Source organism: Corvus cornix, chromosome 4 (genome assembly GCF_000738735.6).
Source record: "Corvus cornix cornix isolate S_Up_H32 chromosome 4, ASM73873v5, whole genome shotgun sequence".
Taxonomy (NCBI): Eukaryota; Metazoa; Chordata; class Aves; order Passeriformes; family Corvidae; genus Corvus; species Corvus cornix.
The window spans coordinates 61,745,680-61,767,205 of NC_046334.1; the positions used below are offsets into that span (position 1 = coordinate 61,745,680).

Here is a 21,526-nt window from a genome sequence, read left to right on the forward strand (position 1 = left end):
TTTTGTTCAGTACATGAGTTGTCAATCTAAATCATTCCCACATACTTCTGTGATGCTTAACATTTTCCTAACATTTATTATTGTACTTGTGTTAAGTTGGAAGTTTATTTTGGAATACTGCTGGATAGCAGTGTTTATCCATATGTAGTGCCTGTTTGAATTGATCTTCTGAGAAAATTTGTCTATTGCATGTGCAGGTGTGTACCAGGGTTGTCTATTCAGAAAATATTGCCAGTCTTGCACTTGAAATGTATACTTTGTCCTGTACAGATCAGGAAAAGCCTAATTAAAACATTTGTCCATACAATGTAAAACTCGAAGCTACAGAAGAGCTATTGCACTTAGCAGACAGGCAATTAGAGTATTTTGATTAGATGAAACTGTCTTGCCTTTTAGTTCTAGTATAATCAGAATATTTTCTTTAGAGAGGAAAGAAGACAAAGATCTTATTTGTACTTCTGCCAAATTTCAGTGTGGTATTATGCACTCCAGATTGAGTGTTTGCATTTGTGCCTATCAGACCTTGGTTTGGGGTAGTTAAAATGTCTCTTTTCAACAAGACTTTGTTGTCAGTTTTCCAATGACATTAAAGATTTTTTGTGAAAAATTGGTTTGCCCTTACATTGTTGACAACATCTTCTGTTCTCAGATATCTGACAAATGCCTTAAGTAAAAGAATAAATGCCCAGTGGTAACAGCGGGATTTTTTCCCTGAGATTAGTAAGGTGTTCTTTTGGAAAATATTTGTAATGTTAATGCAACTTCACCTGAACCTCACAGGCAGTACCCTGATCTTTAAGACCTAGTTGGTAGCACTCAACATGTTGCTGATCTCTTAAACAAAAATACATTTGAAGTAAATCAATCCAATACAAGCTTGAAGTTTGAATACATTAATTTTCATAGGGTTGTAGAATTTCTGAAGTATTGGAACAGTCCTCTGAGATCATCCAATCTAAAAGCACTGCTCAAAGCACAATTAGAGCAGCTTGCTCAGGACCTTGTCCCTTTGGGGTTTGAGTATCTCCAAGGAACGAGACTCCACAGTCTCTTCAGGCAACTCTGTTCCAGTGTTCAACCATCCTTGTAGTTAACAAGTTTTTTTATTTTCTTATGTTTAAAATGGACTTTCCTGTATTTCATGTACTTGTTGGATCTCGTTCTTTTACTGGATACAACCAGGAAGAGTCTGGTTCTGTCTTCTTTTCATGCTCCTATCAAGTGTTTTTAGACATTTAGGTCTAAGCCATCTCTTCTCCCAGCTGAACAGTACCAGCCTGCTCAGCCTCTCCCTCTGTTTCACATGTCCAAGCCTTTCATCACATTCATGGTGAGCTGAACTTGGCTCCAGTATGTCCATGTCTCTCTTATACTCGGAAGCCCAGAGCTGGCTTGCCAGTGCTGAGTAGATGGATGACCTGCCTTGGCACACTGGCAGTAGTGTTTCTTCTGCAGCCCAGGAGTTTGTGAACAATCTTTGCTGCACAGGCACATTGCTGGCTTATATTTAGCTTGGTGACCACCAGAACCTCCCCATCCTTTTCTGCAAAGCAGCTTCTTGTTGTCCTTAACATCCATTGGTAGATTCAGCTCCAAATGGACTTACTCATGCTGCCTTTGCTTGATTTGTGTGGTTGTATATGCCTGTTGTGCAGAGGGTGGTGTAACATGGGCTTTGTGTGACTTGGCTGTTACACTGGGATTAAATTTTAATGCATCATGTGTCGGGGAATTATTGGGGGTTGTAATGAATAGGCTCATTTCTCCCAACATTTAATGGGAGAAATACTATGAGAAGGACTTCATGAGTGAAGGCTGAGAATATTAAGTTGAAGTAGATCTATGCACAGAGAATGGAAAAAGTACTAGCATAAGATAGAAGGGAACAAAGAGACCAGAGGCTGGGGTGTTCAGTGATAGAGGAAAGATGTTGAAATCGTGTTGCCTCAATGTTCTGAAAAGCCTGTGTGTGGAGGAAGCAGTTGAATAAAAGGGACATCAGAATAAGATGACTGTAAATGTGGTAGAGTAACTGGATAGACAACACTGAAATCACCAGGTTATTGTATTTTTAATGGACAATAATGTCAATAGCAGTCCAGAAATTACATCAGCCTATTACATGATGGGGATGATCACCTCACCAGCAGGGACACAGACAAGGCAGAGATATTTAATGCTGTCTTCGCTTTGGTCTTTAACAATGATGATGTGCTTTAGGGGTCCCAGAGCCCTGAGCTGGAAGACAATGGCTGTGAGGATGATAAACTTCTATTCAACCCTGAACTTGTGTGGGATTTACTGCTCCAGCCTCATGGTCTATGACACCTGATGGGATTCATCCAATCTGATGAATATGATGGCTGATATCATCGTGAGACCTCTCACAATGACTTTTGAACAGTCTTGGGAATCTGGAGAGGTTCCAATTGTCTGAAAGCTGGCAAACGTTGTCCTTATTTTCAAGAAGGACAAGCTGGGTGTCTCTGGAAACTAAAGGCCTGTCAGTGTCACTACAGTGACTGGTAAAATTATGGAGAGGGTTATTCTGGGACATATTGAAAGACACCTGGAGGATAGCACAGCCAGCACAGGTTCACAAGGTGAAAGTCCTGCTTCACAAACTTAATTTCCTTTTATGACAAGGTTACCCACCTAGTTGGGTAGATGTGATATTTTTAGACTTCAGTGAAGGTTTTGATACTGTCTCTCACAGTAACCTATCTGGATTCTGCAGCTGGGATGGGGCAACCCCAGATCATGGACAGACTGGGGAAATGAGATGCTGGAAAGGGACCTGGGGGTGCTGGTCGATGGCAAGTTGAATGTGAGTCAGCAGTGCCCTGGCAGCCAGGAGGCTCAACCCTGTCCTGGGTGCATCAGGCACAGCATCACCAGCTGGGCAAGGGAGGGCATTGTCGTGCTGTGCTCTGCTCTGCACTGGGGTGGCCTCACTTTGAGTCCCGGTGGCAGTTTTGGGTGCTACAATATAAGAAAGACATGAAACTATTAGAGAGTGTCCAAAGGAGGGCAGCAAAGATGCTGAAGGGCCTTGAGGGGAAGCCGTGTGAGGAGCAGCTGAGGTCACTTGGTCTGTTCAGCCTGGAGGAGACTGAGGGGAGACCTCATTGCAGTTCCAGCTTCCTTGTGAGGGGAAGAGGAGGGGCAATGATCTCGTCTCTCTGGTTCCCAGTGTAGGAAGTTGTGTCAGGGGAGATTTAAGTTAAATATTAGGAAAAGATTCTTCTTCCCAGAGGGCAGCTGGGCACTGGAACAGGCTCCCCAGGGAAGTGATCACAGCACCAAGCCTGGCAGAGTTCAAGAAGCTTTCAGACAATGCTCTCAGACAATTGGTGTAATTCTCAGAGTGGCTCCTGTGCAGGACCAGAAACTGGACTCAGTAATCTTTGTGGTTCCTTTCCAACTTAGGGTATTCTGTGATACTAGTTGGAGATGATGCTATCATAAATAAGGTGATTGTTATGTAGGAGAAACTAAAATTGAGCATCCTCATGGGACAGGCATGTTAAGATCATGCTGTTGTCTAACTATGTTGTAAAGAAGAAATCCTGAGAAACAATACCAGAAATTAGAGATTTAGAGAAAAAGACTGTTTTGACAGAAGGTTGAAAGTTTACATTCCCTTCAACAATTTTATTTTGATAGAATACTCTTTATTGTATTTTATTGAGTAAACATTTGTGATTAGTTTTTCTTTCTTAGTACATATATAGGGTAAAAACCAAAACACAAAACCAAAACAAACCAAAAAAGAAAAAAATTACTGACTTGTGAGCAAAGAACTGAAGTGATGAAGTCTGTGTTGAAGTGTTATTGAAGTCTTGAGGCATATCAGGTCCCCCCTCTTGTTACCTCTGTGGGTGTTAAGAGCACTTGAAAGAAACTTCAGTCAGGAGTGACTGTGGATGTTGCTTCTCAAGGTCTTTGTATCAGTGAACTGCCAATTAGCTTTTCTTGCTGACTACCTGCATCCATATTCAAGCTGTTTATTTTAATTCCAAGGACAACTTACTGTGTTCCTTCCCATCCTTAAAGAGTTACAGCACTGTGATCTTGCACAGGGATGTAGGCTATTTGAGGTAGACCTGCCCAATACTGCATTCAACTTTTTCACACTTGTCTTGAACTACACAGCTTGTACCACTCAGTCTTTAATTTTGTTAGACAGTGCAGGTTGTATTTATGTAAAACTTACATATTTTACTTAAATATATGTTTAAGTGTATTCATATGTGTGTATGTGCATACATATACATACTTTTTACTTCAAAATATTTTGATCCTGTAGGAAACAGATTTAGATTTTTTTTCTTTGAATTGCCACTAAGAGTGTGGCTGCTGTGTGTTTAAAGTCAGGGAAGAATATGGTACAGTGTAGGCAGAGTAGGCAGACCTTTTGCTTGTAGATAAAAATCTCTGTGAAACAGCCTTGCTCTAACATTAATTTTATTTAAATGAATATTTGTTCTGAGCTCCAAAGGGATGCCTGCTGTTATTCCAGGGGCTGGTGTGGTTAATGTGCAGGCATGTGTGCAGTAAATCCCAGCCGGTGCCAGCTCTGGGAGGCTGCAGTAGCCAGTGCTGCACAGACCAGTTGCTGGGAAACCCTCCTGCTCCTGCCACAATTACAGTGGAGTCAACTAGTCTCCTTTATGCTTCTTCCTGTAACCTGTGCTGCAGGGAACAGCAGTAAACTTGGTGCATTTAAATCATTTTTGAAGGGATATATTCCAAGTAAAAGAAATGCTGTAGGTGGGCCCAGCTGTGCAGGTTTTCTTGGAGCTGGTAGAGGACTTAGAGAGGAGAGCCCCCCTGCTAGTTTAATTCCACTGCTGCCCTCTATTATGGGAAAATTCCAAGGACTGAATAGTTTAATTTAAAGGTACTGTCACATGATTATTGGGGGATACCTGCCACAAGTAAGGCATCTCATTTAAAAAGGACCCATGTGCTTTAAGCCTAAACTCCAACTGATAAATCTTGTAGAAAGAATTCAAAAGCTATACAGGGTTTTACTTTTTTGGGTGAGTATAAAGGGGATCAAGTGTGAAAGAGCCATAAAGGGCAACATGCAGTCAGGTTCAGAGAACAGAGGGGAAGTAGTGTGTCTGAACAGCCCAGTCTTGGCCTCTCACTCCATCAGCTGATGTTCCGCAGGCTCTTGTGAGCAGAGTAGAATGTGGATGTGCCAAGGACACATGCTGTCTATTTATGGCCTGCTGCTGCTATACAAACACTTCTTTATCCCTACTAATAATTATAGCCAAGGGCTGTGTTTGTACTGATGGATTGATCAGTGGTTCTTTAGTATTACGTGGACTGTGATTGTGCTCCGTGAACATGAACTTCCTATTAACACCATGTGCTTGTTATGATAAAGGTCCAAGCCACTTTGTGTGACCATTTTTAGTGGGCACTTCCAGTAAAGTATTTGTAAGCTTGCTTTCTGTTACTTTAAGAAAAGCATAGTCCATGTCATGCCAGCAACTCTCCACTCCCCCCAAAAAATGCTCTCTTGCAGTCAGTATTTTATATTAAATACTATTTAGTTTTCTTTTTTCCAAATAAGAAACAAAGTAAACACTTCCACTTTTGTTTTAGACTTTAATAATTTTAAAGTTTATAGACAGGGGAAAGGAATGTGTAGTGCAAGAATACATAAGATCTGATTTGCAACAGTGTTGTGTGTGAGTTGCCAATCCAAAATTTGGCCTACCTGTCTGCATTGCTCTTGCTAATATCTTATAAAGACTATTTAATTAAAAAAGAAAGAAAATAGAAAAAAGAGAGGGGAGAAGAGAAAGTGAAGGAAAGACGCATGGAGCCTATGATTATCATGGTAGCAGTGCTTTGCTTTCTTGATGACTTTATGGTCATATGCTTTCCCTGTGAGCAGCAAACCAGCCAGGACTTCATGCATCTACCTCAAGGTACACTTTCATCATAAGCAGGGCCGAGGAAGAGCAGGAGCATTTGGTGCTTCTTTTTTTCCTCTTGCAAACAGAGAGAGGCCAGGAGCCTGCACCTGCATTGCTCTGACACTGGATATGTCTGTGTGAGTTATCTGTGTTGTCTGCACCTGCGACTTAGAGTGGGTTGGAAGAGAGCTGCAGACAGAAGTCATCCTGCAGTACAGCGACAGCAGGTCATGTGCAAGGAGTGTGCCACTGCTGCTGAAAGGCACTGCTGGAACTGCTTCAGTCTGGCAGCTGCTTTATTACTCTCATAAATTTCAGCTGCATTTCAGACCAGTCGCTCAGACATCTAATAAAAAATGTCTTTCAGTAGGAAATGTTTGAAGGGATGAAATCCATTCTAAGCAGTGATTCCTACTGATGTTTCACTGCTTATTCTAGGGGCCCAGTCTCTGCTGTTAGGGCTTGATGCATCAGTTCCATGCAAATATTAATGAAAGTTAATTGCCTTGTTAAGTTCCTGCAAATGGTGCTTCCTTCCAAATTATGAAGAGTTCAATGGCAAATACCTTATTTGATGTTACAGCTTTTTTGATGTAAATCCTTTCATATAAAAGTAGTGTTCTAATAAATAGTTCTTTTGCCAGTTAATTTTCTGCATAGTTGGAGACAAATGGGTTATTCATGTTAGGTCTGAATCATGACAGAATAATAGCTTTTGTGAATAAAAACAGGTCCAAAAAGTTGGCATGGTTAATTATCTTTGACCCAGGCTTGCTTCTGCTTGGGTGTTTGCCCAGTACTTGGTGATCAAGAAAGGACTCAGCTGAATTGCTTCCTATTACACTGTTCCTTTTAAATTGAAAAGCTGTTGCTGTTTCCTGTACATGTGTGTACAGACAACAGTCTTAATTCTGCCATGTAGATATTCTGTGACAGTACAGTTTTATATGTGTGTGACTGTGCAAAAAGATTGAGAATATACAAAGTATATGAAGTCTGCAGTGCAGGATCAGCCAGTAACCCAAAGAAGGAGCTTGTATCCTGCTCTTCTTACACCTTCATGTATGTGCGATAAACAAGTGTGTGGGTTTTTCATCCCAGGCTTCGACCTTTTGTTTGTTTATAATTCTAACTTAGCTTTTTGGAGAACAGGATTTAAAATGTTTTCACTTGTTATAAGAAGATTGCAATAAGATGTAAAACTAGAAAAAACAGTAAAATCCTAAGGATCATAAAGCTGCAATTCACTTGTCACCTGAATTTCTGCAAATGTTAGTTTCGTCTGGGTGTTTATAAAACTATTATCTTTTCCCTTTTTTCTAAAGTGTGCTGATTTACACAGAAGCCATATACTTAACAACACATCATTCAAGTAAATTTTTATATAGTAAAAAACAGATAATGCAGAAAACCTTTGATTATTAGACTGCTGTGAAAATACATTACTTCATATTCTATACCTATATATGTTGTGTGTGTGTGTGTGTGTATCTGTTCCATTTTATCTTTTTAATGTAAATCCAAATTTCCTAAATAAAAAATTGGAGGGAATAGAGGGTAGTTTTAAACACATGAAAACTACTGCTCAATTCAGCGTACTTGAAAAGGAGTTCTTTGTTAAAAGCTGTGGGAAGGTTTGATTGAAATTTGAGCCTTTGCTGACCTCTGCCGGGGAGAGAATTCTTAGCAGTTTTATGGAGATTTTTGTGCAGTGCATCTGTGGAAAAGTTCTCTCTGAATTCTGAAGGAAAAAACCACTGTAACCCTTTCCCCTGATACACTGTTAAGTGATTCCAGGAAGCTTAATTCTCATCGCTTGCTATTAGGTCATTGTTGGTGGCAGTGCTCACGCTCTGCTGCGTAGTGAGATGCTGGATAAAGGAGAGAGGAGGGAGAAACTTTTTGTTTCTGGCTGCAAGGCTGTCAGCATTTTGGTGAAGGAAGAAATGTGCTGATGGTAGTTAATGAGAATACAGTTTTAGCAACTTAGGAGGAGGTTGTTCCTTCTGGTATTACCCTTTCGCTTCAGGGATCACATCCGTACAGGCACACTGAGCCACCATCTCATCACCACAATCTACACCTCTCTGGACATCCTGCCTTGCCTGTTTCTCTCAGCTGAAGGGAGTTCAAGCTGATCCTTCCTCCAAAACTCATGCTATTATTACTTTGCCAGTTAATCAAGCCTGGAACACAAGAGTTAATTTTATTCACCTCCTATATCTGAATCACAAAATTCCCATTGCAGTTTGTCTTAAGGTTCAGCTTTTTGTGTTTTTGCAACTCAAACTGCATCAATTCTCAACTCTGAAGCGATGATTAAATAGGCCTTTGATTTAGCTGTGTAAAACCATGTATATTGTTTCTTCTGGTGTGATCCAAGAAAATCAAACTTGGAGACCATGCGTTAATGGTTGTACAATTTTATATTGTGTCATGGATTGGTATGCTGTGACTAACAGAAGTACTTTTGAAATATAAAAAGGAATATTCAATTACAAATATTTGAGAAGCTTCAAACATACTGATGATTGGTGTGTGTACCTCTGTGAGTATCCAAGACTTCTTGTCCAGTAACTCTGAAAATTTTGTCCTGCTTTTCAGGATATTCACATTGTACAGCAAATCTCTGCCACTAGACTTGGCTTGTCGTGTCTGGGATGTGTTCTGCCGTGATGGAGAAGAGTTCTTATTCCGTACAGCGCTGGGAATACTAAAACTTTTTGAAGATATTTTGACCAAAATGGACTTTATTCATATAGCCCAGTTTTTAACAAAACTACCAGAGGACTTGCCTTCGGAAGAATTCTTCGCATCTATTGCTGCCATTCAGATGCAAAGTAGAAACAAAAAATGGGCTCAGGTAAAGAGGATGTCAATCTTTGGTAACTGGTGATTGCACTTATAGAAATGGGATTTGGCCACGTCTGGAAGAATGTTTTAGCACAGCTGGTGTTATTTTATGGGTAGGTAGGACTGTGTAGCTCACTCCATGCTCTTAGCGTACGTTGAGGTGAGTGGATTCCCTCAGCTTAAACTCCTCTGGAAAGAGAGACCTCAGTCAACATTCAAAATTGAAATATTGAGTGAAGTTTATGAAACAAAGTGTCACACAATTTTTAAAATTTATTAATTCCAAAGGCTGCTGGCAACATTACAACCTGATACTTAAAAGCAGAGATCTACTCCTTGGGAGAAGATGACAATTTGTCAGGACACACTATCATACAGTCATCTTAATCTTCTTGAAGATCTCTACTCTGCCTAATTTTGGGCTCTACAGAAGTGATTGCATCTCTTGACTTCTGTATTGGGATTTAGTATGGGATTTCAGAAATTGTTTTATCACTGTAATTTCAACTAAATTCCAGTGTAAAGAAAAAAGATGTCACCTGAATGTGGAAATCATTAAGTAACAGCCATTCATGTCAGAGAGTGGAAGCTCCCCCACTTTTTTTTCCTTCTTTGTTCAAAGCAGCAATACAGCCCACTTTGTGAGTCATTCCATTACAGAGCTCTGCCCATTTTATCCAGTTGCTTTTGTGCAGTGAAAACGAAAGGTGGTGTTAAATGTAGTGGTTGGGGGAATTCAGCTGCAACTGGGTTTTCCTGGTTCTTTCCTGGGGTAGCAGTGTCTTTAGATGCTGGGGATTTCCAGCTTTCTCTTTGAGATGAGGATTTCTAACCTTCACAGCAGGAGTGGCTCTACAAGTTGTTCATTGTCTGACCTTCCTTCAACATGTCATGTGTGCATGAGGATTGCATTCCAAATAAATTCCCAGCCTGCTGCTGCTTCCCTCATGGAGAAGGAGAGATGGGGTCCTATTCTGCCAAGTACCCCAAGTAACAGGCTTCAAAAGTGTATGTTGGGGGGGAGATGGTGTTTAAACCTTTGTTAAATCTGTTTCTATCCACCATGTCACAAGGACTTACAGGAGAGGTCTCTTGTCAGTGGAGAGTTTCTCTAAATTTAATTACATTTGATAGTTAAAATAGTATTGCTCAGACATAACTGGAAACTCTTCAGAATAAATTATTGAGTAATTTTTTAAATCTAATGCTTTTCTTCTCTCTCATTTCTTGAAATGTCTAGATACTGGCTGCTCTGCAGAAAGATAACCGGGAGATGGAAAAAGGAAGTCCTTCACTCAAACGTTAACATGGGGTTTGCCTCCAGTGACTCCCAGGAAAAGAGCTAAAGTGGCAAAAGTATTGATTACTGTTTGACATGTATGAGCCTGCAAATCAAAGTGTTAGTTCAGAGTTCTATTTAGTAGTAGAATAGCCTTAAGGGGGAGAGAAGAAAAATGAGGAGGAGGAGTAAAAAAAAAAAAAAAAAAAAAAAAAAAAGGAAAATAGGGGATAAACCCCTTATAAATTAAACCTAGGCTTAGCCTTAAACTTTTAGTGGTATGAGCATATGCTGTGGAGAGCATTACACATTCTATACTTCTGCTGAGAGCAGTCAAACAAAATAATATCAAGGGTTTGGGGTTTTTTAAAATTTTTTTCTTTGGTGTTTTAAAAGACTGGACATTCATCAATATTGGTTGCTTTGACAGCTATTCTCCTGTTTCATTCTTAGGCAGGATATATTTCCAATACCTGTAACAGTAGCTGGATGTGGATTTTAGATCACTGGTGCTGGAATTTTAAATGATGTAAGGACCATTTCTTTAGAAATGCTTCTGATTTTATAGGCTGGGGGTCCCATTTACCAAAGAAATCATGTAGACATAGAACCACACTCCTTTCTTTAATAAGAAAAAGTTAAGTAGAAAGTAAACTTGGAAGAGAAGTCAAACTAGCAGTGCAAAACTAATTATTCTTCAAGATGCCTTGGAAATTTATTTTTCCAATATGGACTGGGTGCATATGGAGGAAATTCCATTCATCAGACTAGATTCCAAACTCACCAAGAGCATTCTAGTATTAAGGTGGCATCATTTCCCAAATGTACTCTCTTTCCTCTTTTTAAAGCCAAGGTCACATCCTACTAAATGCATGTTTCCATGTGTCCCTCTACTGGAGCAGTGCTGTTTCGGGATGTTCTTGCCTACCAGCTGCTTGCTCCTGTGCCATGTGTCCAGTCATGGAGATAAAACTGTGGACTTAGCAGATAAACTGAGAAATGGTTAAAAGCAATTTTGATAGTTACTTTAAGCCCAGCTTTGCTCACTGGCAGAACTGAGGAGGAGGTATGGTAGGGGAGCAGTTAATGTTTGCCAGTGTTGCTGCTGAAAAATAGGTTTTGTGGGATCTCCCAAAGCTGCTGCTGCTGCCACAGTGGGAAAGTTATGTGGAGCTGATCCATAGAGTGACAAGTGAAAGAAGTTTATTGGGAAATGTGCCAGACATCATAAGTACAAGCTGTCATTTCTGAGCATTTTATCTGACCTCTAATACATGAGAGCAAGTTACAGCAGCAGCAAACTGCTGTTACATAAATCCTCGTACATCTTAGATCCTCTCTGCATTCAGGTGAATGTTGAAGGGCAAATCGTGAGTGCCTCTGATGTACAAGAATGTTTATTGCATAGTGTACAGTGTAAAACCTATTTTATAATAATGATGATCATTGAAAAGGGAAATGTAACTGAAGCAATATTTGTGTTAACTGTGAACAGGCGTTATAAATCCTCCAGCTGTATGGTCAGCGGTTTCCCAGTGCTCTTCAGCTGGTTTATGCTGATTATTTTGGCATTGTCCAAATAAAAACCAAGAAGAATAGTTGCACACTGCTCAACTCAACATACAATGTAAAGGACTGTGGGACGTAATCAAAACATGGTCCTTTGGTACAGACATTATTTCTATGAGGGATAATTTGATTGTAATAGTAAGAAGAGTGAGAACAAGACTCCCTGGTAAGTGAGGACTCATAGTCACTTTGAAAGATGTGTAATGCAAATGCAGCCTGCAAGTCCAATACCTCACTGACCTCTTCTCCTGTCCACTTTGTGTACCTGGTGTAATGGATGTGGTTTTTTTGTTGGTCATCTTAATTCCTCCACAAGGCATCATCTAGGTCATCACTTACTGAAAATAGATGTTAAGATGTGATAGGAAACGTGTTAATTCACTCAAAATTTGTACAGAATTTGTCCTCCAATGACTGGTACTTGTTGCTTTGAAGTGCAATAGAAAGCAGGAAGGTCAGTAAGTGTTTTTTGATATTACTTTTTCTATTACTACAACAAATATGCCTTTCCATGAAGAATACGAGAGGCCATCCGAAACATTTGCACTATGCTTTCAAACGGTTTTAAACACAGAGATCACTTTTTCCTCAGTATACAGTTTTAGGTGGTACTGTAACTGGCTTTGTGGTTTAAGTCTTCATTGCAACTACATTTGTATTTTCTTTTAAAGCAAGTCTACAAGTGTGGCTCATTTGTCTGGTTAAAAATGCTTTTTTAGCTATTAGGTACCTTGGCAGCCATCAACAGCCTGTTCTTTTTCTCTTCTCAATAAGATGTTGAATGTAACAGTGACAGTGGGCACAGTTGTGGGGAAAAGGCCTGCTGCAACACTTGTGCACTGTTTGTTACTTGCAAATGTAATTACTTTGTTTTGTGATTTGATCTGTTCTTAGAAGTTGTATATATTTTGTAAAGGATTTCTTTGTGTATATAAGGTATGTTCTTTAATGAAGAAACAGCAATGCAATAAGGAGCTTTGCACAGTTTGTTTTCAAACAAAATACATGTGAAAAAAAATCACCTGCCTAAACATGCAATTATTGCAACTTCTCATTAACTTGATTTGAAGGTAACGCCTGAATTTTGACAAAAACAGAGATGAGTAGTAATGGCATAGAATTCCTTGCCACTGAGCTTTTCAAGTTTCTTGCAGTATACCAAATCTCTTAATTAGCTATTACAGAAATCTTACTTAAGAAATTCAGGGAATTGCATTTAAAAATTTGACAATTTTATTGTTCAGGTGCTTGAAAGGATCTGTAACAAGATGCATGAGATTTTCTTTTATGGAGCAAATGTCCCCATCAAGCAGACTTTTTTTCATGTGTTCAAGGCAAAATAAAACTGCTGCAACACATCAAAAGTACCACTGTACCTGCAGCAGATCAGAGAAACCAGAAAACTCCAACCAGCTTTGGGATTCTTTACAATCTGCACTTTATAATAAAGCAGTTTTGCAACTTCAGTCTGCAGTCAGTCATTAATGTTATTTCATTTAGTAAACAATTTCATTTGGAAAAAGAAAAGGTACCTTGTAACGGCTTATTTTTGAATGTTTTAAAATAAGAATGACATAGAGAGAAGTGTTGGTACATCTCCTGTACATCATGTTTAAATTGGGTTATGTAGTTACCATGTTTGTTTTGTTTAGATATGTGCATCAAACTGGAACTTTTTTCAACTGTAAATATATGGTTTTGTTAAATAAAGTCATGTAAAGTTATCTTAATCAGCTACTGTGAGTGTAATTCAGATATTAAAAATTCCAGTACTTGTCTTCTTCTTCAAAGGTGGCTTTGCAGTTTTTGTCTGTTGAAAAAGAGGACTTTGGGCCATTTGTGTATTGAAGGTGGAGGACTATTTGCTGATGCTTTCCAAGTTCTCATGTTCAAATACCTGTTAAATTCCATCATACTTTTAGAAGATCTGATACTTTCCATGCCTGTGGTTTTATCCCTTTTCATACACCTTTCTCTAAGACTGGGCCTGAGGTCTGATAAATTCATTATGAAAAGTAGTTGTAAGTATATCTTTGTGACATGCACAGAACTCAGAAATGCTTAAATAACTTATCCTGGCTTTGTTTTGAAAAGAAGAAATCTTAGTTTATTGCAAGTTTCATAATCACAAAGCATTTTTGTGCTAAAGTTAAGGCAGTATTGTTTTACTTCTGACGTAGGTGTAACTTCAGGACTTAAAGTGGAGAAGCTTCCTGTTGCTTAAGTGAAAAGAGGTTGAAGGACCAAATAAAAGATAAGAGGGGAGAGAAGGCAGTACCTGTGCAATAAAGGTACATGCAGAACACAGGCAAAGCCTTGGCTGCCACGGTTTATCCAGCGAGCAGCTGTCCCACTGCCTTTTGCTGAAGTATCTCCTGATGTGTAGAATTAGAATGTGAAATCAGATTTGTTCTCTCTAAGCTGACACCAATTCAATACTGAAAGTTTTCTATTGTATCTATTACAGGAGTTGCACACATTTGTTCTAAACTAGATTTACTTTACTTGTTTTCCCAAATAATAATTCCAAGTTTCTTCAGCCATGCTCAGCAAGAAAAGAGGAATTTGCTTTCTGGCTTTTTATCTGAATTCCCCTACAAGTAGGGGCCAGCCCAGCGTAGTGACATTTCTGCGTTTCCAGCGGCATTTCTACTGACTCAGCAGCTCTACAGTATCCACCTTTTCCTCCAAGTCCTGAAGCAGGATCTCAATATCAAGCAAACCCCGTTTCTGCTGCAGTTTCAGGTTGTTTCTCTACAGGCTGGCTCTGGCTGGTTTTGTTTTGGTCAGGATATCGCTCTCCTCTGACATGTTTTGACGCCCATCAGTTCAGCCTTTCTGCCTTGGCTTTCTGCTTCCATTAACTCCAGTTTTTCCATGAGGTGGCTGAGAATATGGTATATGTCCGAGACCTTTTTGAGCTTCAGGATTTCATCACATATAGTCGAGTTCTTTCTTCATGTGCTCAAAGTCCATAGAGCGTTGACCAGTTCTTTCTGAGCGCTCAAGGTGGTTCCAAGCGTTTGGATTTCAGGCTTCAGCCTGACGTTTTCTGCATGGGCCAAGAGGAGTAGAACTAGAAGAAGAATCGCTCTATTTCTTTAATCCTCACCTGCCCGGGGAAGAGACGCTTCCATTTGGAATGTCAGGAGGAGGATCAGGCTCCTCCCGCCGCGCTGCCTGCGTGCCCCGCTCGCCCGGCCGGCCCCGCCCCGCTTCCCCCGTTGCCGGGCACCGGCCCGGCCCCGCCCCCTGCCCGTGCCGCGGCCCCGCCCCCTCGCGGGCGGCCCCTCGCGGCGGCTTCGCTGGGGGCGGCCTCTCCCATTGGCCGCGGGAAGGGCAGACAGGCCCCGCTCGGCCAATCGGGGCCGCCCCCTCGTCCTGACACCGCCCCGCGCCCGGCAGACCCGGCCCCATTGGCTGGCGCTCGCCGCGGCCCCGCCCCCCGAACGCGCTGCCATTGGCGGCGCTGGCGCCGGGGGCGCGGCCGCGCGCGCGCGCGGGCGGGGTAAGATGGCGGAACTGGGGAAGAAGTACTGCGTGTACTGCCTGGCCGAGGTGAGCCCGCTGCGCTTCCGCTGCACCGAGTGCGCCGACATCGAGCTCTGCCCCGAGTGCTTCTCGGCGGGCGCCGAGATCGGCCCGCACCGCCGATGGCACGGCTACCAGCTGGTGGACGGCGGCCGCTTCACCCTCTGGGGCGCCGAGGCCGAGGGCGGCTGGAGCAGCCGTGAGGAGCAGCTGCTGCTGGACGCCATCGAGCAGTTCGGCTTCGGCAACTGGGTAAGGGGTGAGGGCGAGGACAAGGGGAGGGGGCGATCCTCCTCCTCGGACCGGCGGTCCTGACAGCAGCCCCCGGGGGCGGGTCCTGCGCTGCGAACCCCGAGCTGCCCCTGTCTGCCGGGGCCGTGCCGGGGGTGGCGCCGGACGGGCTCCCTGCGGGCTCCCCGCTGGTCCGAGCAGCGCACCCGGCAGCTCGGACCTGTCGCTACCTGAAGGTCTGCGTTTGCCTCCCGTCAGCGCGTCCGTGTCACACATCTTGCACCTGCCTCTTATCCGTGCTCAGCCTTTGGCTTCAGTATGTCCCAGCTGCGGGCTGGCTGCTCGCCTTCCCTGTCACTGCACAGGCAGGCTTGGTTTTAAAAAACAGCAGTAAGAAAGCGTCATTTCACAATCACAGAATGGGTCAGGTTGGAAGGGACAACGTTGGGTCATCCCAGAGCACATTGCACACGATTGCATCCAGACGGTTCTTGACTATTTCCAGTGAGGGAGACTCCACAGCCTCTCTGGGCAGCCTGCCCCAGAGCTCAGAAAACCTGCACAGTGAAGAAGTTCTTTCTCATGTACATGTGGGACTTCCTGTGCATCAGTTTCTGCTTGTTGCTTCTTGTCCTATTGCTTGGCACCACAGAGCAGAGCCTGGCTCCATCCTCTGACACCTCCCTTCAGATACTGATGGACACTGGTGATGTCCCCTCTCAGTTGTCTCTTTCCGAGGCTGAGCAAGCCCGACTCCCTCAGCCTGTCTTTGTAAGAGAGATACTCCACTCCCCCAGTCATCCTCATTGCCCTCCGCTGGACCCTTTGATTAATTTTTGATTGACTTGATTTGTTGTTACGTATGTTTTGCTTTATTAAATATAAAGACTTTTTCAAAACCTTAAAGTGTAAGATCATTGCAGCTTGCTTAGTTCTTAAATAACTAGAAAATAATAAATACTGTTATTCTCACAGTAAATACTGTTTGTTTCCACGTTGCTCCTCAGTAATGTGATCTACACAAGCAAAACCCAAGCTGTATAGTCCTGTTGGTGTTGGCTTGGGACTTGGACAGCTTCCTGCTCATGGTGAGCTGGCTCTGTGGGAGTGCTGTGGGTTCTCAGGAATCACCAGGGTGCACTGCAAACACTCATCCAGAGCTGAAATCGCAGATCTGATGGAAACACGGCCAGTATTGCTAGAGAAGTTTAGGTACTGGAAGTTGGCTTTTGAGGAGCAGGGGAAAAGTTGTGCTATTTCCTGAGTGCTCATTCTGCTGGAGATGTAATGGGAATCGTTTTATCACTCCTCCTTTTTTTCTGTTTAGGAGGACATGGCTGCTCATGTGGGAGCATCCCGAACACCTCAGGAGGTGATGGAACACTATGTGAGCATGTATATCCATGGCAACCTGGGAAAAGCCTGCATCCCTGACACTATTCCAAACAGAGTGACGGACCACACGTGTCCCAGCGGCGGCCCGCTGTCCCCCAGCCTGACGACGCCGCTGCCGCCGCTGGACATCTCGGTGGCCGAGCAGCAGCAGCTGGGCTACATGCCGCTCCGCGACGACTACGAGATCGAGTACGACCAGGACGCCGAGACGCTGATCAGCGGCCTTTCGGTAAACTACGATGACGACGACGTGGAGATCGAGTTAAAAAGAGCTCACGTGGACATGTACGTAAGGAAACTCAAGGAGAGGCAACGGCGGAAGAACATTGCGCGAGACTATAACTTGGTACCGGCCTTCCTGGGCAAGGATAAAAAAGACAAGGAGAAAGCTCCCAAACGAAAGATCACAAAAGAAGAGAAGGAGTTGAGGCTGAAACTGAGGCCTTTGTACCAGTTCATGTCTTGTAAGGAGTTTGAAGACTTCTTTGAGAACATGCACAAGGAGAGGATACTTCGAGCAAAGATTCGGGAGCTGCAGCGGTATCGGCGAAATGGGATCACCAAAATGGAAGAGTCGGCAGAGTACGAGGCAGCCAGGCACAAACGGGAAAAGAGGAAGGAGAACAAGAACATAGCTAGTTCCAAGAGAGGGAAGGAAGAGGGTAAAGAAGGTGAATTTGCTGCCATTGAAAACCTGCCTGGCTTTGAACTCTTATCGGACAGGGAAAAGGTGCTCTGCAGTTCTCTGAACTTGAGTCCTGCACGTTATGTGACTGTAAAAACTATCATCATTAAAGACCATCTCCAAAAAAGACAAGGAATTCCTTCAAAGAGTCGCCTTCCCAGTTACTTAGATAAGGTACTAAAGAAAAGGATTTTAAACTTTCTGACAGAAAGTGGTTGGATATCCAGGGATGCTTCATGAAACTCAGCTGATCTGAAAAAACACAGCAGAGGCCCATTACAGCCTCAAGGACTCCGTTACTTTTTCCTTCCCTCCCCAAAGATACAGAAACCATGTCGCTTAAAAACACAAAAAATCAAATACATAAACCCCCACAGTCATCATGATCCATGGTGGCTCAAATAGACTTTTGCTTTGAATCATGGAAAATACTTAATTGTGAAACTTCTACATTGGATTTCACTGCTTTTGGTACATTATTAGAACAGATTTTTTCATGTGAACTTACTCAAGTCTGGTAGTCCCAGAGTAGTTGCTTTAGTCTGTACTATTGGATAAATGAATATCAGTGTAATCCTTGCTTTTCTTTGAAGGTAGGAGATAGTTTCATTTGCTGGAAACTTTCTTCACCCTTTGTTTTGTTTTTTTGGCATAATGCTGGCAGCAAAGTGAAGCTTACAAAAGTCCTGTGCTCAGGAGCAGGTGAGCAGGGACTTTTGTGACCATTGCTAAGCTTTTGGAACATTCTCCTTAGTAACTACAGCCAAGGCATGGGGACACGGGGATGAGAGTTCCTGTTGAGAATACAGCAGGGATGAGTCGTGGCAGGGAGTGAAAGGAGGGAAGGAAGGGAGGAAATGTGGTAGGTGAGATGCCTTCAGGGAGTTGTGCTGTGGAGGGGGGTTTTTGAAGAGCTCCCAGCTAATCCAGGCATTGCTTTGACTTGAGTTTCCTGATAGACCCCTCTGAAGCTTTGAGTTTCCTACTTGGTACTGGAGTGTCAGGAATCCCCAGCAGCTGTGGTGCCCTCCTCCAGAGGAGGGGTCAGCTACAGTGAGATACCTGATTTGGGCCAGAAATGGGGTTTGGGAGAATAGGCAGTGAGGTCTTTGGCAGCAGTTGGAAGTGTCAGCCAGCAAAATCACTGCTTGTCCTTGTTGGGGGAGCCTGCTCCTCCTCCTTTGGGATCTTAAGTGCTGAGTTCATACAGGCTAAGGAGGTGTAGCTGCCTCCTTCTGGATTTTGTTGGAAAGTCAGGGAAAGGGAGCAAGATTCTCAAATGGAGCGTGATCACTGAGATTGGTCTTTAAAAACAAAAATAACAATTGATGCAGATTTGGTCAAAATGCACAAAGTGTTTCTAAATTTGGAGCATTTAATCCAGCCACTGTAGGATTCTAATTGCACATACCTTGAAACATACCAGCCCAGGCACATTGAATCTGAATTTACTGACAGGTAGAACAGTGCACCTTGGGAGGGATCTCCTCCCAGTTCTGACAGCTACAGCCTGGAGTGCTGCTGGAGCCAGGCACCACCTGGGATGTAACACAGTGGGAAACACAAATGCCAGACTCACAGTGATGTTCTAGTAAGAGCTATTGATTAAGGAAAAGATGTTGAAGAAGGATTATAAAAAGATTTTTATGCCCATTTCATCCTTAAATTCCCATGCTGGCATTTGAATAAATGAATAAAAGTGGTGGTTTGCCACACGAAAGATGGCACAGATTTACTTGTGCCTAAGCCTCTCTGCTGGTTGTGTCTGGAGCAGGAAGCTGTGACTGGCGGCCGGCTGGGCAGGTCTCCTGGAGTGCAGGTGTACCAAAAACTTGGAACCTGACTGGCTTCAATATGAGTGCACGATCTGGAAATGTCATCTTGCTTTGGTGCTTTGGGCTGTAGTCAGTGAGGATGCAACAAAATTGTAAAACAGTATTAATTCTGCAGTTTGGCAGAGGTATTCTGATCAGAACTGGGTTTCATTTAATACATCCAGCATTACCAAAATAGTGTTACCAGAGATTAGAATAAAATTACAAAGCCAGCATTTCTAAGGAAAAAAACCAAAACTCTAGTGCCTTTTTCTTTTGAGCTTATGATGTTATGTCCCTTCAGAAAAGGTAAGGGCTATGTCCTCTGGGATATAATACTTTGGCTTATCTGTAAGTGGTTTGTTGTGGCATACTCGAGACAAAATTGTCTCTTCTTGGCAGCAGTGGAGCTAACTGCACTGTGCCGAGTAGCTGTAATAACCACTTCCACCCTATATGCATGTACAAGCAGCACACAAGTTCATAAGGTATAAACCCTTGGTTATTTTCTCTGTCCTACTCCTGTGGGAGAGAAGCTCAGTCTGTCTTTTCAGCATTCTAGTTATGCAATTTGGTTCTTCCTGTAACTTGTTACTTAACTGCCATAACATGGTGTTATGATGCCTCAATTCTGCATGTAGCTGGGAGTTTAAGAGAATTGTTTTGGTTTTGGTTCTGGTTCTTCTGGGTTTTTTTCCCTCAAATCTGTGATTTTCATATTTCTACACTGTTTTGGCACATCTCAGTTTAACTGAAGCAATAGTGTAAAGCCCATCTGAACAATAACTTAGGAAAAAATCTAGGCACCAATGAGTCATTTAAATGTTGAAGTGAATTCTGCATTTACACTTTGTAGCTTCTTAATTCCTCAACCCCTCCAAAATGTTTCTTTGGTGCTAGACGTAACTTATTGAACATCAAAATGAATGTAAAATAAAGTATTTTTAATGTATGCAATATGGATATCAATATTTATTTTGTACTTGCAAGCTAACTCAAGGTGGTAAATGTTTGCTTTAGCAAATACTAGTCCCTTGGAAAGGGCTTCCCTAGAAGCAATGTCTCATTGTCAGCTATGCTTTTTAATTTTAAAGGTGACTTGCACTAGAGGATGCTGCTGTTCCATATTTCACATGGAACTGATTTAGTCTAAGCATTCCTTTGTTATGAGCTGCTGGTTTTCTGTTTGATTGCTTATAAATTGAGATGCAGTTAATGTTAATCCAGCAATTTACTACAGCAATGCTGCTGCTCTTCTGTGGTGAAGGGGCTGAGATGGCAAAGAGCTCTTTCAACTTGTATTTTGTGTTGATCTGGAAGTGCTTCCTGTACTGTACAAATAACCCAGCCTTCATGTTGCTAATGACAAGGTGTTTTATATGCTTAATGCTCTTGACTTTTCTAATTAAAGTTATTACTAATGATAGTATCTGTCTTAACAACATTGATGTAAGCCTATGAAAAAGCAACATTCTCTAAGCTGTTCAAAATACTGATCTTGTGCTCTGGGTAGGGGCTGTGCTGTGTGTGTCCATCCCAGCGCTGTGTTGAAGGGAGCATCCATCTCCCAGGGCTTGGATGCTGCAGAGTATTCTGGCTCCAGCCCCTCCTGCCCCCTGCTCCGTGGCAGGCCCAGCAAGCAGTAAGAACAGTGTTTGGAGATTTGCACTAGCCTGTGACCATGAACTGCCTTGTAAATCACACACACTAAGCACTCTGCCATTATTCTCTTGTGTGGCCACTGCATCCAATTCCTTTACAACTGAAACAGGCTTCCTGAGCCTTCTGGTTTACTCTTCTCACAAAATGTTTTTGCATGTGTCCCAGTCACTCTTAAGTGATGACACATTAAATACTGTGAAGCAAGATACCCCATGAGCACATTCAGCTCATCAGCTTCTTTCTTCCTTGAAGGGAATGTTGCATTGACATTTACTGGTGTAGCTGTGCCAGACACACAAACGCCTGTGCTGAAATCACACAAAGCCTAACTAATGTTGTGCACACAGCGTTTTACTAGATTTTTGCATTGTGTATTGGTAAATAAACTTGTATTAAAGTTCCTTTCCATGATTGATTTAACAATAATGTAGTTTGGGCAATGAGGAAAATGGCTGAAGTCTTTCCAAGAACAGGTGGAGAGGCATTGTAGCTAAATGTGATGGGTGGAAATGTGGTGTTTATGAAATAGCTAGTACTGGTGGTAGCTTTGTTGGGTGCTTAAATTTCA

At 42.4% G+C, this 21,526-nt stretch overlaps 2 protein-coding genes across 4 annotated transcripts in view; both read left to right on the plus strand.

Moving 5' to 3' along the window:
- Positions 1-13,370, plus strand: part of TBC1D14 (TBC1 domain family member 14) — a 64,871-nt gene extending 51,501 nt beyond the window's left edge. For all 3 annotated transcript variants that reach the window (XM_039550674.1, XM_010401948.4, XM_039550675.1), the window contains 2 exons: positions 8,544-8,802; positions 10,033-13,370. In XM_039550674.1, the coding sequence (XP_039406608.1) occupies positions 8,544-8,802; positions 10,033-10,098 (325 nt within the window). In that variant the 3' untranslated portion in view covers positions 10,099-13,370. The remainder of the gene's footprint in view (positions 1-8,543; positions 8,803-10,032) is intronic.
- Positions 13,371-15,128: 1,758 nt separating this feature from the next.
- On the plus strand, positions 15,129-21,359 carry TADA2B (transcriptional adaptor 2B). The gene is made up of 2 exons (XM_039551024.1): positions 15,129-15,423; positions 16,730-21,359. Exons 1-2 carry the CDS (start codon positions 15,154-15,156, stop codon positions 17,720-17,722), a joined length of 1,263 nt encoding a protein of 420 aa, XP_039406958.1. The 5' UTR covers positions 15,129-15,153; the 3' UTR covers positions 17,723-21,359.
- Positions 21,360-21,526: the final 167 nt, after the last annotated feature.